Raw genomic sequence first — 18,175 nt, 5'->3', positions numbered from 1 at the left:
TTGTCATTTGAAAATAGAAGATGGGAAAGTGTTTACTGCAAGTGAAAGTTTTTAAGTCCCAACCTATGCTTGACTTAAAATGCACTAGAGTTATAGATAGTATCCTTATGACTGTATTCAGAGCTATTTTAAACATTGAGCTTTTTACTTTAAATTTACCTAACTTCCCAATAAATTTTAGAAGGAGAAATAACTATGTTCTTAGAATTCGATTTAGTAAATGTCTTATGTTAAAATCCAAATTCCTCTAGTACATACATATTTTTTCAAAATACAATTTCCAGGCATACTGATGAAAGCATTTCTGTAACAAAAGTGATTTTTATTATATAAGTTTAAAGTAGGAGAGTGGAAATTTCAGCTTCTTTATCAGAATATAATTTACATCATGATGAAAGCGGTGAATGTTTGTGATTTACTGCTGTGCCTCCAGGGTAAAATGAAACTGTCAGTAATCGATTCCCTCAAAGGTGAAGATTAAAGGAAGAATTACAGCTCAATATGGCTATATCCAGCAAGGGGAGAGGGCAGGTTATAAAATGGATAATTTGCTTTTGACCAGGGATAACTTTATTCTTATATAGTTTGAGAATAAGTCTACATATAATGTTATTTAATATCAACCATAAGATGCATTTTACTGTTTTTATAATCTTAAACTGAAATTGACGGTTTTTTTCTATTTTTAAGGCAGTGAAACATACAAAATAATGTTATTGTTGGGTATATTTCCATATATGTAACTTTTTTTTTTTTTTAATTTATTTGACAGATCACAAGTAGGCAGAGAGGCAGGCAGAGAGAGACAGGAGGAGGCAGGCTCCCTGCTGAGCAGAGAGCCCAATGCGGGACTCGATCCCAGGACCCTGAGATCATGACCTGAGCCGAAGGCAGAGGCTTTAACCACTGAGCCACCCAGGCGCCCCCATATATGTAGCTTTTAAAGTAGATTTTTTCATAACTTTTTTCCTGAAAATAAACTTAATGCATGCTTTTTGAAGGAAATAAGTATTCCATAATTTTGATGTCTGTCTTTAAATGTAGATATTATTTTTAGTTTTTCAGTATTATATAGTGCATATATCTGCATATCAAAATGTTGTGCCTACCTCTGATGATAAAAAATATTTTTAATTCATGTTTAAAATAGGTCAAATTTGACTCCCCATTAATCATGTTTGCTCATTCCTGCCCTTGATGTACCCGCACGTGTTCCACTCACTGCTTTTTCAGCCTCCATGTTCTGTGATTCTGGGAAAAGTGATGAATTTTAACAATATTAATCATTCTTTGATTTACCAGCTTCACTCAGGGTGGTCACTGCTTATAACCAAGATAGCAGTTCCCCATGTATACTCCCTTGTTAGGGGGAGGGTGAAATACCATTGATACCATAACAATAATAATTCTTGTTTCCTTTCTAAATCCAGGTTCCCTAAGTAACTTTGAAAAAAAATTAAGTCTATGACAAGACATTTTTCAGTTTTTAAACATTTTAGTTTGTGACTACTAAAACTCTAGAAATTTGGAGGAAGACTGGAAATTTGGAGGAGGAGGGCTATCTAACTTAAGTTCTCAGTCACTCTTAGGTTATGCTTTATAAGACTATCTTCAGAATAGCCTTCAGATTTCCCTTAGACTAGCTAAGTGCATACTTTTGCATTTTGTGGTTTAGTCAGTTTGGTCTGGATAGCGAACAGTCTATGATATCATAGAATTTACTGGTAGTGTTTTCTGGAAATGAATATCCATCACTTATTGAAAATGTCAACTAACAGTGGAAATTAGGTTTAGGAACCAGTTCTTCTGGTAATAATAGAGATGTCCAGATAATGTTGATTTGTATTTTCCAGAATTTTAAATGTGTGTTTTCAGGAAGCTTTTTCCTTGAATGAAAGGTGAATGAAAATGTAAAGAATCACTCTTTGTGTTGTTCTTAGTCAGCAACTTGCCTACAAGTATGAGAGCAAAGTTGATGACAAATATGGCAATTAAGAAATGACTAAATGGAGTGACTGGTCATATTTTAAAAATAATTTAAGAAGTTTTTACTCTGTAAATGTCCAATAAGTAAAAAGTAGAACATTGTGCTAATGTTCTAATTTCAGGCAATTTACTTTTTTCTCAACTTTCTCCCCTGAAAAATATTCAACTGTAATTTTATAAAGAGTAAAAATTGAGAATGGCTTTTTGACTAGCATCCATCTTTTTGAGCTGAACCAGGAAAACTGTATTTTAGCAGAAGCATCTTAATAAAATCTGTTACTCAGTTTAAAAAATAAAAACCTTTGTATACTTTATCAAAAACTAATTCATGCAGTTCATCAACCAGTGTTTACAGAGAGCCTACTATGTGCCAAACTCTGGGAGAAATGGATGATGAAAGACTGCCCTCAAAGCCCTCCCAGTCCTGTTGGAGAATCCGGTGGGCAGAGAAATAGTTACAGTAAACTGGGGCTGAGTTCAGTAGGAGATAAGGATAAAACACTAAGGGAGCACAGATGGGAATCAGTCTGCTTAAATTTATTATTCCTATGAAATGCACTTAGTTTCATGGCCTTGCTTAGAACTCCATGTTGTCTATTCAATATGGAATAATATTTCTATTTAAGACTCCTCCAAACCATAGTTTAGAACTAGGAGTCTGAATTTTGATGCTGACCTTTTATAAAGCCAGTGTGACACAAGTCATGGTAATAACCTGCATTACTGTACTGTATCCTTCAACTCTGCCTCCCTAGGGTGTTCTGGGAATAAGTGAGTGAATATTTATAAAGCACTCCAGTTTCTTTCCTATTAATATGTATGTCTCTGTGTGTGTGTGTGTGTGTGTGTACTATATGCTCCCCCTTCTTTTGAAAAGAAATCAAGTCACATCTCACAGCTATTAAGTTTTGTCAAAGTGAAGTAGGTAGTAAGCAGGTGTTGTATTTTGGCCAATTCAGAGTCAGTAAAGTTTGGGGTGTTTTTATTTGGTGCAGGGGGGAATGTCTTGTTTTCTTTTTTTCTTTTCTATTTCTATTTTTGTAATAACATGAGGCTTGATACTTAATGTCATCTCAGTCTTTTTAATCTGTGTATTTTCAAGTGAAGATTTAACAGAATTGAAAGTAAAACACATTAGTAGCTAATGTTAAAGGCATTTATAAATGCACAGTATAACAGGCAAATTAATCTGCTCGATTTACATGAAACTTATGGGGAAAAGTTGATAGAGCAAAATAAGCATATTTTTTAAAAATGACTTTTCTTTGCTTTGAGTTATGGAAAATGTCTTTTAAATCATCATGCTTGTGTTCAAAATCTAAATTTACTTCCTCTCTCTAGAATTTAAATATTATATTTTATGGATAGACCTGAGAAAATGAGTTCTCTCCTTCATATGTTCTCAATACCCTAACAGTGTAACAGATGAAAATACTTTTTCCATTATTAAATCTTTTCTTATTTTAACTTTGTTCTTTTGGGGGTTTTTGTTCTGTTTTTAATTCTAAAGGATGTCTTATTCTTACACATGCAGATACTAGGAATGCAAAATTCATTCATACATTTAATAAGTACCCAATAAGTACTCGCTTTGTCTCAGGCACTGTTATCGGTGTTGTATGAATGTATCAGTGAACAAAACAGGTAAAAATCCATATCCTTGTTCAGTCGAAAGAGGCAGACAATAAGCAAATAAGTATAGAATAAATAACAAGCAAAGGAAGGAAGGGGGATAAAGTGAACTCAGGAGTGAGGTTATGTTGATGTTTTAAATAGGGTGGTCAAGGAAAATGTCAAAAAGAATCTGACACTTGAGCAGAAGTTTGAAGATAAAAGAAAGCCATGTCACTAAAATTAACAAGTCAGGAAACGACAGATGTTGGCGAGGATGTAGAGAAAGGGGAACCCTCCTACACTGTTGGTGGGAATGCAACCTGGTACAACCATTCTGGAAGACAGTATGGAGGTTCCTCAAAAAGTTGAAGATAGAGCTACCCTACTACGATCCAGTAATCGCACTGCTGGGTATTTACCCTAAAGATACAAACGTAGTGATCCAAAGGGGCATGTGCACCTGAATGTTTATAGCAGCAATGTCCATAATAGCCAAACTATGGAAAGAACCTAGATGTCCATCAACAGATGAATGGATAAAGAAGATGTGGTGTGTGTATATATATATATATATATATATATATATATATATACATACACATATATATATATACATACATATATATACATATATATACATACATATATATACATATATATACATACATATATATATACACACACACACACACACACACACTGGAATACTATGCAGCCATCAAAAACCAAAATCTTGCCATTTGCAACGACATGGATGGAACTAGAGGGTATTATGCTAAGCGAAATAAGTCAGTCAGAGAAAGACAATTATTATATGATCTCTCTAATATGAGGAACTTGAGAGGTTAGGAGGAGGGTCATGGGGAGCAGGGAGGGAAAAAAATGAAACAAGATGGGACTGGGGAGGGAGAGAAACCATAAGAGACTCTTAATCTCAGGAAACAAACTGAGGGTTGCTGGGGGGTGGCGGGCGGAGGGCTAGGGTGGCTGGGTTATGGACGTTGTGCTATGGTGAGTGCTGTGAATTGTGTAAGACTGATGATTCACAGACCTGTACCCCTAAAGCAAATAATACATTTTATGTTAATTAAAGGGGAAAAAAAGCCATGTCATCTGAAAATAGCATCCCCAACCAAGATCTCAAGTCAGAAATATGCTTGGTGTGCAGTTTGAAGAGCAAAGAGGCCAGTATGGCTAGAGTAAAGGGAATGAGGGGGAAGTAGAAGACAGTGAGGCCAGAGAAGTAGCAGGGGGTAGATTGCACAGAATCTCATCTAAATGAAGTGCAGAACACTACCTATTCCCTAGTACTGGCATAATTCACAAGAGACATATTTTTTAAAGGCAGGGGGAGGGGAAAGGTATATGGAATCTTATGGTTTGATATTTTCTAAATAAGAAAAATGAGTAAAGTGAACTGGAGAGTATATCTGATGTAGTGGAAAATGCTTAGAGAAGGCACTATTTAAACTGATTGTTATCAGATGAGAAAACTAATAATCCTAAGTGTTGGGGGGTTCCTGGGTGGCTGCCTCTGTCAGTTAAGCATCTGCCCTTGGCTTAGGTCATGATCCTGGGGTCCTGGGATCCAGCCTTTCTGTCAGGAATCCCTGCTCAGCAGGGAGTCTGCTTCTCCCTCTGCTTGTGTCTCTCTCACTTTCTCTCTCTCAAATAAATAAAATATTTTAAAAAGAAACAAACAAATAAAAAGTGTTAGGGCATTCCAGCTAGGAAGGTCAGTTAAAAGGTGATTTTACAATTGAGGTGGGAGAATGAGACTGAAGTAAGAGAGATATTAGGTCATTAAGTATTAGAGATTTGGAATGAGAGTGGTAAGGGATAGAGAAGTAGAATTTGAGCATTAACTAAGGTTACTAATTTTGGTGAATAAGTGGATGACTGTCCATTAGCAAAAATAGGGAAATCTAGAAATATTGGGAAAAGGATAATTATATTTTGGATATATTGAGTTTGAGATGCCTGGAAGACATCCAGAGCGAAATCTCTATTAGCTTGCTCGTTCATTTGGACCTCATTTATTAAATACCCTGCTATGAGTCAGACCCTGTGCTAAGAACAGACTGTATGCTTTGAAATATGGGTTTGGAGCATAAGTAGATATTAAGGATGTATAGTCCTTGAATCCACAGGAATTAACAAGGTAAGGTGGAAGAAGCTATTAAATGAAAAGAGGCCAAGAGACTAAGAAGCATTAGGATGACCATGAGATTGATGGCATGGATGCTCACTACCCAAAGACAGTCAAGGAAAAATTGAGGACACAGACAATTACAAGAAGTTTCTTTTGGTGCTATATGTCTTTTTTTTTTTTCAATTCTTCACTGCTGTAATAAATTTGAATTTAAAAAGAAATTTGTATTATGATAGTATACATTTTATCTTTTTTGTAGCTGTGCTTGTAATTTTCAAGATTCTATAACATTATTGCTAAAATAATATTAGTGTTAAAGACTTACAGATGTTAAATTATATTTTAAGGATTAAACATGCAATTGAATATTTTGGCTTTATGTATATAATAACTATGTCACAATTATATGGAAACATAGCTATTATCAGATTGAATATCTAGAGCATGTCACAAAGGATATGATTTGGACAGACTTCAGTTTCCTGTTAGAATTTACTGAAGATATTTGTCCAATACTAAAAATTGTATGCAGTTTTTGACAATAAATAACTACTGTAGGATTTGAGTAATTATTGGTTAGCACAATTAAATTATTTGGACATCAATTTAAAAGTTAAAGATGTACTAACATATATTCATTGGATCAGTGAATTTCATTTTTGATTAATATTTAGGAATAAATAGCACAGATTATTGGAGACTGAAGAGACACTCCCAAAATGCATGAGGCTTAAAACTGAAGCACAGAAAGACTAAATTATACTCACTTTTGGTAGCAGGGCTAAAACCAGGAGCCATATTGCCTAATCGATGAAGTCCACACCATAGAGTTATTTACTTTTCCCTGCTTGCTTTGTGCTTTTTCAGAAGCATTAATTTACCAGTCTCAAATATTAGGGACCCCTTTCCCTCCTTCTCAGTATTCTACCTACTCATTCATGTTTACATACCCTTGATGAGTGGGTCACCACCAATTTCCATAACTAACACAGGAAAGCCTACTGATTTGTGGTTTTGTATATTCACTGTGCTTTACCTCTGTGGTCTGTGTAGGCATCCAGACCTTATAGACACAGGGCCCTCAGCGTTTGATGTTTCTGAGTTTGGGAGAATTTTTTCTTATAATATATGAAGCATATTGTTCAAAGAATGTTCTCTTTCCACAATCTGAAATGTGTACCAAATAAATAGAGGGCTTCCCATAGCATCCTGAACAAGTCCAGTATAAAATAAATATTAACATTTTACTGGGCTACATGAGGATAAGTCACTTTAAGATTCACATTTATTAGATGAATATTTAGAAAAATATTTAGAATATGGGATGACTGTACCACTGGGGAATCTGTAGCCTATTTTGCCACAAGATGTTTTTAACTCTCGTTTTCTGCTTTTTTGTATTCAGTCATTCACCAGGCACATGCAACTAAAATGCGTTTTAGTTTTACAAAATTTACAAAATTGCACCACCATGCTGGAGATGGGTATATGAATCAGTGGGGTCAAGAGAAGAATATCATAAACTCTTTCCTAGAGGACACAATGTTTGACCTGAGCTTTAAAGAATGTCTAAGAAATAATTAAGCTTGGAAAGAGGTGTCAGAAAGGGAGAGAGCTTAGGTACACCCTGACTGGAGTAAAGAACAGTTGGAGGAATGGCAAGGGTAAATGAATGGGGGTGGTTTTAGTGAGCTGGGCAGTCGCTATGTCCTGAAGGGATTTGTGTGCCATTTTTAGTTAAGCAGTTTGAGTTAAACACTCAAGGAGGATGATTTTTTTCCTGAAGGCTATGCTGGAGAATGACAGGATAACAATTTTTCCTTAGAAGAGCTATTCTGGCAGTATGGAATGTCATTGGAAAGCCCGTAGAGCAAGTCAGCGGCCTTGGTTAGGAAGCTATTCCAGTAATCCAAATGAGGAAAAAGGGTCCAAGCTAAGGAGTGGGATAAAGAGGAGCAGACAGGTTTTATCTATCTATCTATTTATGATGTATACACATATCTAAACACACACATATGTCTGTGTGTATATAATTTTTAATACAAATATTTTTAAGGTAAGATTATTTTCACCTCAGGCTGTATGAAGCAAGCCATTAAGTTTTCTAAAGCAGAACTCATTGTTAGAATGTCTAACCCTTGTCATATAAATATTTAATTATAATGCTTACTGTGTTTTATTCCTTTAAAACTTTAGTTCTACATGTATTTAAAGGCTGCTGAAAAAACATACAAATATAGGATATTTTAAACAACAAAGTCAAAATAAATCATGTGTGTGTGTGTGTGTGTGTGTATCTCAAACATACATAGCATGCCAAGTATGATTTAAAGTGTTTTTTCGTGTGTTAGTTAACGAATTAATTCTCCCATCAACCTAGGAGATACATATTGTTTCCCCTGTACTGAATGAGGAAATGGAGGCATGAAGTGGATAAATAACTTTACCAAAGTCACATAGCTAATAATTGCCAGAGCCGGTCTTCCAAAATATACAGAGTGCTCCAGAGTCAGGATATCTTATACTACTGAATTGTCCCTTGAAATGCACTTTTTTTTCCATGGGAAAGAGACAAAAAGTAATAATAGAGAATTATAAATAACTCATACTTCTGATTTGGGACAGGAATTTGCCCTGAAAATTATTTTTTTTAAAGATTCTCTTTATTTGAGAGAGAGTGCACCAGCAGGGTGAAGGGCAGAGGGAGAAGCAGACTCCCCAGCAGGGGTCCCGATGGCGCTCAATCCCAGAACAGAACTCTGGGATCATGACCTGAGCCAAAGGCTCAACCAACTGAGCCACTCAGGTGCCCATGCCCTGAAAATTATTATTTCTCAATAAACATAGATTTATTGAGTGAAGGTATCAATATATTGTAAAATATAAATACATGTTATAGTAGCTATTTATTCATTTGTGCATTAATTTTGGAGCCCTCTCTTATTTTTAGGAAGATACTCCAATAAATCCACAGTTAGGAGGAGAAGTGTTTGGTTTTCATTGACTGTTTTTAAATAATGCTGAGAAATTTTTTTCAGTGAAAACCTAAACCCTGTTTACTCTGCTTACATGGAAGGTTTAGCAATATTCAAAACCATTGAACATATGTTTGCCTCCTATGTAGTCGTTAAATGTCTAATAAGGGTCTATAGTCCTTTCCTGAGTGTGTTCTGAAATTTTTTAAAACCATAAAAAAGTTGAGAAGAAAGATAAAACTCCTAAATTTATACCATTTGCTTTTTCCCCCTCAAAAACTTCATTGATATATCTGCTAAGAATGAGGATATTCTCTATATAATCGTAGTACTGTTATCATATCTAGGAAAATTAACAATGATTCTATAATATCTAATAAACAGTTCATATTCAGATTTTCTTAATTATGTCTAAAATATCTTAAGCAGTTTTGTTGTTTGCATGCTTCTTTTGTCTAGCATCCAATCCAGAGTCACACTTATATTGGTCACTACGTCATTTTAGTCTCATTTAATCTCTGCTAATCTTGAGTCCTTTGTTGTTGTTTTTTCATGACACTGACTTTTTTAGAGTCTGGCTGAACCAATTGCCCTGTAGAATATCCAGTGTTTTGTTTTTATCTATTTCACTGTGATTAGGTTCAGGTTAAACTTTCTTTGGCAAGAACACTGTAGTAGTAAAAAATAAAAAGTAACACGTACTTTTTTGCATCACATCAGGTAGCATGTAATGTCAGATTGTCCTACAACTTATTTGCTAAATTTAATCCTTGATTAATATAGTGAACACTAGGTGCCGTTGTAAAAATAAACTTTTCCCTTTGTAATTGCTGGGTATTCTGTGGATCAGTACTTTGAGACCATGTGAATAGCCTGTTCTCCAACAACCTTACTTAGTGGTTTCAGCAGCCATTGATGATTCTTGCCTGAATTAACTGTTAACAGTGGTTAAGAGATGCAAAATGACGGGTTTCTTTTTTTTCTTTCTTTTTAAAGATTTTATTTATTCATTTGAGAGAGAGCACAAGCAGGGGGAGAGGCAGCAGGAGAAAGAGAAGCAGACTACCCACTGAGCTGGGAGCCCACTGTGGGACTTAATCCTAGGACCTAGAGATCATAACCTGAGCCAAAGGCAGATGCTTAACCATCTCAGCCACCCGGGTGCCCCAACATGGTCGGTTTCTAATGTTATCATTGCTTCTGCTTCTATTGGCTGGTGTTTGTCAAGAAGAGCACTTTCTTTGAGTATTGTGAATTTTTTCCCATTCAACTTGTTATACTTCTTTACTATCATTTTCTTTGTGTTGCTGAAGTTGTTCACTAATCTGGCAAAGGAGAGCCCCTTCACGTCTATTCCTGTATCCTGATACAAACCAGTTAGTTTAGAATACTTCATGCTTGCAGTGTGTCCTCCGTGCATTGTGTACTTTCCCTGCCCTGGATTCAATCATTTCTCCAAGAAGCCCTGGTACTATTTTAGTGGAAAATGGGATTTAGAAACTAACATTTGGGGCTAAGTTGCTATTGGAATAGCATTGCTTCTTAGACATTTATAACTGGACTATTTAGAAAATCAAGTTTTAAAAAATCATTGAATTCATAGAGTGATTTCCAATTTAAATTTTAAATTATCTTTATTGTGTATTTGTATGTTTTTGCTTTGTATAATAGGGAAACTTATCTGTCAGTAGTATAAGTTGCAAATATTTTCTCCAAGTTGAACATTTGGCTTTGACTTCACAGTACAAAATTTTAGGAAAGCTTTTCTTATACTTGGGTTTGTAGACAGATTCCTATGTTTTCTTCTAAGATTGGTATAGCTTCATTTTTAGTATTTAAATCTGACCCATTAAGAATTTATTTTCCTGGTTTATGGAGTGAGATAATACAGTTTCTTCTTTCTTTTCTTTTTTTAAAGATTTTATTTATTGAGAGAGAGAGCATGACCATGGTAGTTGGAGGCAGAGAAGGAGAAGCAAACTTCTTACTAAGTAGGGAGCCCAACACAGGACTTGATTCTAGGACCCTCAGATCATGACCTAAGCCGAAGACATACGCTTAACTGACTGAGCCACCCAGGTGCCCCAGGATCCAGTTTGTTTTTCAGAACAGCCATTCCTGCCCAACACCATGTATTTAAAAGTATCTCTTCCTCTTCACATGTAATTTCTATATGTAATCAGCTATTTTTTGAACATTTTAATGTATTCTATTGGCCTACAGGTCTATTCATGTGTCATTATCACATTGTTTTAATTGCAGAGTCTTCTTATAATATAAATTGATATTTGGTAGTGTTTATTTCTACTCTCTGCTCTTTTTATTCCCCACAGTTTTTCTAGGTAGTCTTCTATAAAATTCTGTATGAATTTTAGAATCAACTTGTGCTGGGGAAAAAACTTTTTATCAGAATCACACTAAATTCGTATATTATCTTGGAGGGAATGGGCCTTTATATAATGCTAATTATCTTGTTGCAGAATAAGGGATGTCTATTTGTTCAAGATTACTTTTATGTCTTTTATGTCTTTCAGAAGTAGTTTAACATTCATATTGTTTCTTGTATTTATTCAAGTAGTCTATCTTTTGTATTGCTCTTAAAAATAGGGTATTCTTTTTCACGTATCGTCTAACCAGTTCTTTGAATATATAAAGGATACTGATTTTTTTATATTAAACTTTATACTGTGTTAACTTTCTGATGTATTAGTTCTGTTATTAATGTTATTTTTAGCAGTGATTCTTTTGTATTTTCTAGGTATAAAATTATATTGTCTGAAAAACAGTTTTACTTCTTTTGTAGTTATTAAAAATGCTTGCAACCTCTGCACAAACAACTTTATATTTTAAATTTGGCAGGAAAGAACCCTTGCCTCTTAAAACTGTTTTCTACTGGAATATAATAATTTTATTTCATTTTTTCCTAGCCAGAAGTAATCAAAGCATAATGCTCTCTGCCTTATATAGAGACTAATGGTGATCTCCAGAACAAATAGGACGCATAGTTATTATAGTGTTGCCTGAAGCAAATGACTCCTAAAATATGTGTCATGAAAGAGAGAATCAGGGTTCCCCTGTCCCTAGCACAGTGCCTTGTGCTTAGTGGGTAATCATAAACGGTGATGATACATAATGTTGCTGGATATATGTTCTGGCTTTAGAATTTGGCATAAATCCTGTTTTTTTTTTTTCTTTTGCAATAAATCTGATCATCTTTGTTCTTTTTTTCTTTTGGTCATTGTCTTGAATTTGGGAGAGTTGAGGAAAACTAAAAAATATGTAATTCTCCTGTTCAGATCAGTCAAATACAGTGGGCTAAAACGTCATATTCTAGTTTTCTACAAAATAAAATACCTAACCATCTCCCCAAAAACATAAAGTTTTTCTTTCTAAAAAAAAAAAAAAGTTTTTTTTAGTTTTATCTTCTCTAGAGTGTATAATATGTGGAGAATTGGGGAACTTTTCAGATAACATATTTCAGTTTTATAGAAAGTTTAGATGCATTATGAAAGGAAATAGTAAATTAACATTTTTCAAAATAGTCATAGAAGATTAACTCAAACATTCTGATAACTAATGCACACAGTTAAGAATTCAGTGTAGCACACGAACTCAGTAGATATGGTATAGATTCCATTTATTCAGTTCAAGAGTTGAAGGCCTTGTGGGTTTTAGGCATTTGGACTATAAGCATTGTAGATGGAAAGATGAATAAAATTAGGGCCTTACTACAGGAACCAAACACACAAATGGGTCTGGAGTGCTTCTGACTTAGATGCATAGGTTTCAGTCACAGTATTGCTGCTCATTGGTTGTATGACCTTGGGAATGTTACCCATCTTCTGATTTACTTTCTGGAAGCCACTACTCTTTCCTTCCTTTGAAGTGGAATTATCTTTGTGGTTTGTTAATTAACTCTCTTAAAATCCTTAATAGTCATTGAGTTTTATTTGTTTTGTGATGTTTTAATTTTAAAAATGTTCTAATTCTTCCTCTGTCATCAATGGCACTACCAGTTCTAGAAGGTTATTTGGTCATGTTCAGGTTTCTTAAATTCCTTATGAGAGTTGCTGGTTTTCTTTTCACGTTCATGGTTTGTGGTCCCAACAAGCTGTGGCAAAAAAACAAAAACACCCCTCTGCGGAGGCACAGGGCTAAGCTTCTCCTCTCAAGTCTCATCAGTTGCAAGTTACAGTCATTTCCCAGTGGCTGGGCCTGGGACTAGATACTTCTAGCTATGTGGGTCCTTTCTCATGTAGGCCCCTTATAGGTCCATTGTGGTACATAGGATCTGCCAGACCCTCAGTATACTACGGACATTAAAATGACAGAGATAGCCAGTTACCCAGAGCATTACAGCTTCTGCAGGCTGAGAGCCCTCAGTGAATTCTGAAAAACCCATTTTTGCGTATCCCTTTAGAGGAGACCTGCTTTCCCTGCACAGGTCCTTGCTCAGCACCAAGAACAGAGCCCTCCCACACTCATATCCTGTCCCCTTAACCCCATTCATGACACACTGACCCTGAGATTCCAGAAAAATCTTTGTTTTCTGATATATTCTCCAGGGTTTGCCATCCCTCTTGCCTTAGTCTTTGTAGGCCTCTAGAAAGAAATTAAACTAAACTGCATGATTTCAGATTTTAAAATCATGAGACAAAGTGAGAAAAGAAGATGCTCATCTAGAAGATTAAGTGGAATTGTTATAAAGAATAAGCTATGGAAATGGATAAAAGATCTCAACGTGAGACAGGAATCCATCAGAATCATAGAGGAGAACATACGCAGTAACCTCTTCGATATCAGCCACAGCAACGTCTTTCAAGATATGTCTCCAAAGGCAAAGGAAACAAAAGCGAAAATGAACTTTTGGGACTTCATCAAGATCAAAAGCTTCTGCGCAGCAAAGGAAACAGTCAACAAAACAAAGAGGCAACCCACAGAATGGGAGAAGATATTTGCAAATGATAGTACAGACAAAAGGCTGATATTCAGGATCTATAAAGAACTCCTCAAACTCAACACACACAAAACAGATAATCATGTCAAAACATGGGCAGAAGACATGAACAGACACTTCTCCAATGAAGACATACAAATGGCTATCAGATACATGAAAATATGTTCATCATCACTAGCCATAAGGGAGATTCAAATTAAAACCACATTGAGATACCACCTTACACCAGTTAGAATGGCCAAAATTAGCAAGACAGGAAACAACGTGTGTTGGAGAGGATGTGGAGAAAGGGGAACCCTCTTACACTGTTGGTGGGAATGCAAGTTGGTGCAGCCACTTTGGAGAACAGTGTGGAGATTCCTTAAGAAATTAAAAATAGAGCTTCCCTATGACCCTGCAATTGCACTACTGGGTATTTACCCCAAAGATAAAGATGTAGTGAAAAGAAGGGCCATCTGTACCCCAGTGTTTATAGCAGCAATGGCCATGGTTGCCAAACTGTGGAAAGAACCAAGATGCCCTTCAACGGACGAATGGATAAGGAAGATGTGGTCCATATACACTATGGAGTATTATGCTTCCATCAGAAAGGATGAATACCCAACTTTTGTGTCAACATGAACGGGACTAGCAGAGATTATGCTGAGTGAAATAAGTCAAGCAGAGAGAGTCAGTTATCATATGGTTTCACTTATTTGTGGAGCATAGCAAATAACATGGAGGACATAGGGAGATAGAGAGGAGAAGGGAGTTGAGGGAAATTAGAAGGGGAGATGAACCATGAGAGACTATGGACTCTGAAAAAAAATCTGAGGGTTTTGAAGGGGCAGGTGGTGGGAGGTTGGGGGAGCCAGGTGGTGGGTATTATGGAGGGCACGTATTGCATGGAGCACTGGGTATGGTGCGTAAACAATGAATTCTGTTACACTGAAAAGAAATAAAAATAAAATTGGGAAAAATAAATAATATGAATTAAAAAAAAGAAAAAGTTATGAGGGTAAAATAAAATGAACTGCAAAATTTAAAGAAATAATAGAATAAAATTTCCCTGGGCAGATGATAAGACTGCAGATTAAAGGGTTTATCAAGTCTTGGGAAAGATGAATTGTAAGCAAGACACAGTTAGATATACCTTGGTGAAATTCCTGATTTCCCAGATGCAGGGAAAATCTCAAAGCCTGTACAGAGGAGGAACAGGTTCTTTACCTCGAAAGAGAGTTGAATTGGACTTCTCATCTAAAACTCGAAAAGCTGGCTGATAGTGGAATAATCCATCCAGACAACCAAGATAAAGGGTTTCTTATCCAAAAACCCATTATTCAGACAAAGCATCATGTATCTACTAGCAATGGAAGGCATTGAATAAATATACTGGGATTTAGAGAGTACTCTAATTGAATGACAACTCAATTAGAATGGAAATCTCAAGATACAGGGGAAAACATTTAATTTTTCTATTAGACATAAAGGAAACATTAAGGTTTTTTTCTTACTATATTTTTTGTTTCATAAATTCATACTAAGCACTTGTACAAATTCCTGTGCACTTTTATCCATTTAAATTTAACTATAATTTATGTAGAAAAATAGAGAAGTAAAAGCCTTCTATAAACCTAATCTTTCGTGGAGTAAGGATGTATTGGTAAATATAGTATCCTGGTTAGAGGGATATTTAAATAGTTCATTTGTATAAATAATTAATAATGTACTTATTACTGTTAGAATTAGAAGATAACCAATAGCATCATTGAAACATTGGTAGAAATTCAAGAAAGAAAAAGGGTATGCACTGAAATGGACCAAAAACAAGATAAAAGATAAGATAAAAGACAATATAACTAAATGGAAGTGGAGTTGTGCTTCCAGGTAGGAAGTATAAGGTTGGTGATGATCATTACTCCTAGTGCAACATCATGTTGACTTCGTATAAAACAAAAAGTCATCAAGATACTCTTAACTATAGGAAACAAACTGAGGGTTGCTGGAGGAGTGCGGGGAAATTGGGGTAATTGGATGATGGGCATTAAGGAGAGCACATGATGTGATGAGCACTGGGTGTTATATGCAACTGATGAATTATTGAACACTATCTGAAACTAATGATGTACTATATGTTGGCTAATTGAATTTAAATAAAAATTCATCAGAGGGATGTGGACACAAAGACGTGTGCATGGATTAAATTCCAAAGAGTGCCTACTCCATAAGGCAGTGGAGACCAGCAGTCGCTTTAATACCTGAGACTATTGAGACAGAGACACAGAAACTGGTAGCAAGTGTTTTATAGGCAGAATGACTTTGCTAAAACAGGAATCAACTGAATTTCCAAGGACTGTGTAGGCTGGCATAATGGATTGGAATCCAAAAGGCCCCAGATATGTGTCCGTTGTCTCCACACAGCACCTCCCCCAAAAGCAGTGTCATAGGAAATGAGAATAGCAGAGAGAGAAAGTTCCCTTATTCTCTAGAGGTTTAAATTCCAAATTTCTAGAAGGAGGAACTGATCTTATTTTTTGGATATTTAATAGATAAATCAGCCCATCCCCAACCCAGGCCAACTCCAGATTTGAACACAAAGATGCACCCCTCACCAGAGCTTTCAAGAAGAGGAAAGAGTGAGCCCTTTTGGGGGAAGCATGTTTTCTGTTTCATTCTCTACTAATTATATGTCTAACAGATCTAACCTACAGTCAGAAATATGAAGAAATAAATGAGCAGGAATAGGTGGCCCATAATCAAGAAAAAGAACAATCAGTAGAAGGAAACTACAGATGATGAAAATGTTGGATATGCAGACAAGAACTTTAATATGGCCTTTATAACTATGTTAAATGACTTTTGAGGAAACATGGTGGATGAAGTATTTCAGCAGAGAAATGGAAACTATAAAAAAGAAATAAATGGAAATTCTATACCCAGAGAGTGTAATAGATGAAATGAAAAATTCATTAAGTGGGCCTAATTGCTGATAGTGCACATGGAAAGAAAGGGTCAGTGAACTCAAAGACAGAACAATAAAATGTATCCAAATTGAAGCACAGGGTATGGGAGGGAAATAACAGAGCATCAAACTTGTGTGACTACATCAAATTATCTAAACAAGTATAATTGGAATTCTAGAAGGGAAATACAAGATAGGGTAAAGAAATAATGGGCCAAGAGTATTACACCTCTAATAAAAAACATTAATGTAGGAGATATAAAAAGCTTACCAGATCCCAAGAAGGATATATATAAATGAAATCTCACCTAGGTATATTTTAATTAAACTGAAGGAAATGAAACCTAAAGAAAAAATCATGAAAGCAGCCAGGGGGAAAAATGCATCACATTCGGAGAATAATAGGAAGAATTGATGGCTCCATCCTCATAAGAAATAATGGGATAAATCAGTGAAGTTCTGAAAGACAATGGCTATCAACCTAGATTTCAATACCCAGCAAAAATGTCCTTCATATATAAATGCCTGCTAAAGACTTTTCAGAAAAAAAAGTTACCCACAGAGAGATTCTACAAAAGGTCCATCAGTCTAAATGGAAATGATCTCAGGTGAAAACCTGGATCTGCAGAAGGAATGAAAACACTAGAAAGGATAAATATATGTATAAATATAAAAAGCTGATTTTTTCATTCTTAAAGACTACTGACTGCTTAAAACAAGTATTGTGACAGTATGTTCTGGGATTTATAACATATAGAGGTAAAATATGACAGTAGCGTAAAGGGTAGAAGGGTAAATAGAATAATACTGTTTTAAGATACTTAACATTGTTGGTAAAGTAGAAAAATCTTAATTCAGGGTATACTGTAACAAATTAGAGATGTCTGAGACAATCTCTCACCACCAAAAAAAATAGAAAAATGTGTAGCTAACAGTATAGCCATCGGGGATGTAAAATGGAATAGTAATAGTATTTGATTATTTCAAAAGAGTATGGAAAAAAGAAGAAGGAAGAATGGAACAGACATAGATGCAATGAAATAGCAAGATGGCAGACTTAAACACAGCCATATTGGTAATCACAGTGAATGTAAATCAAAAAGCAGAGACTGTCAGACTGGACAGTCTAGTGGTGGATATTTATTGACACATTGATTTTTTTATTTGGTAGAGCAATTTACTCTACAGATGTAATATTCTTAAGTTCATTTGAGGTATTTAATAAATTGGACCTTTTAACTGTATTACTACTGCACAACTCACGTATTTAGTAAACAAAAAGTTAATTTAAATAAACACAAACAATTGTATTTTCATTTTTTTATTTGTTTCCCAGAAAGTGAGCATATTAGGTAGGATTCTCTAGAGAAATACCACCAGTAGGATGTATATATAGATTTATTTTGAGGAATTGGTTTACATGATTGTGGATTCAGGCCAGGTACAAAACCTGCAAGGTTAGGTGGCAGGCTGGAGACCCAGGGAAGAGTTATAGTTCAAGTCCGAAAACAATCTGTTGACAAAATTCCTTCTCTTTCGGGGGAAGTCAG

The 18,175-nt window shown here is 35.3% G+C and overlaps 1 protein-coding gene across 10 annotated transcripts in view; it reads left to right on the top strand.

Moving 5' to 3' along the window:
• AHI1 (Abelson helper integration site 1) overlaps nt 1–18,175 on the top strand; it is a 214,339-nt gene that overhangs the window by 109,481 nt on the left and 86,683 nt on the right. Inside the window, exon 21 of one of the 10 annotated variants that reach the window (XM_047733433.1) lies at nt 16,213–16,430. The exons of the other annotated variants lie outside the window; for them this stretch is intronic. Within the exon in view, the coding sequence (XP_047589389.1) occupies nt 16,213–16,346 (134 nt within the window). The 3' untranslated portion in view covers nt 16,347–16,430. Of the gene's footprint in view, nt 1–16,212; nt 16,431–18,175 lie in introns of those variants that run through there. 10 annotated transcript variants of the gene reach the window in all.

The sequence above is a fragment of the Lutra lutra genome, chromosome 6 (genome assembly GCF_902655055.1).
Source record: "Lutra lutra chromosome 6, mLutLut1.2, whole genome shotgun sequence".
Classification (NCBI taxonomy): Eukaryota; Metazoa; Chordata; class Mammalia; order Carnivora; family Mustelidae; genus Lutra; species Lutra lutra.
Note: the sequence above shows the minus strand (reverse complement) of the source record. Positions and strands in the feature narration are given on the sequence as shown.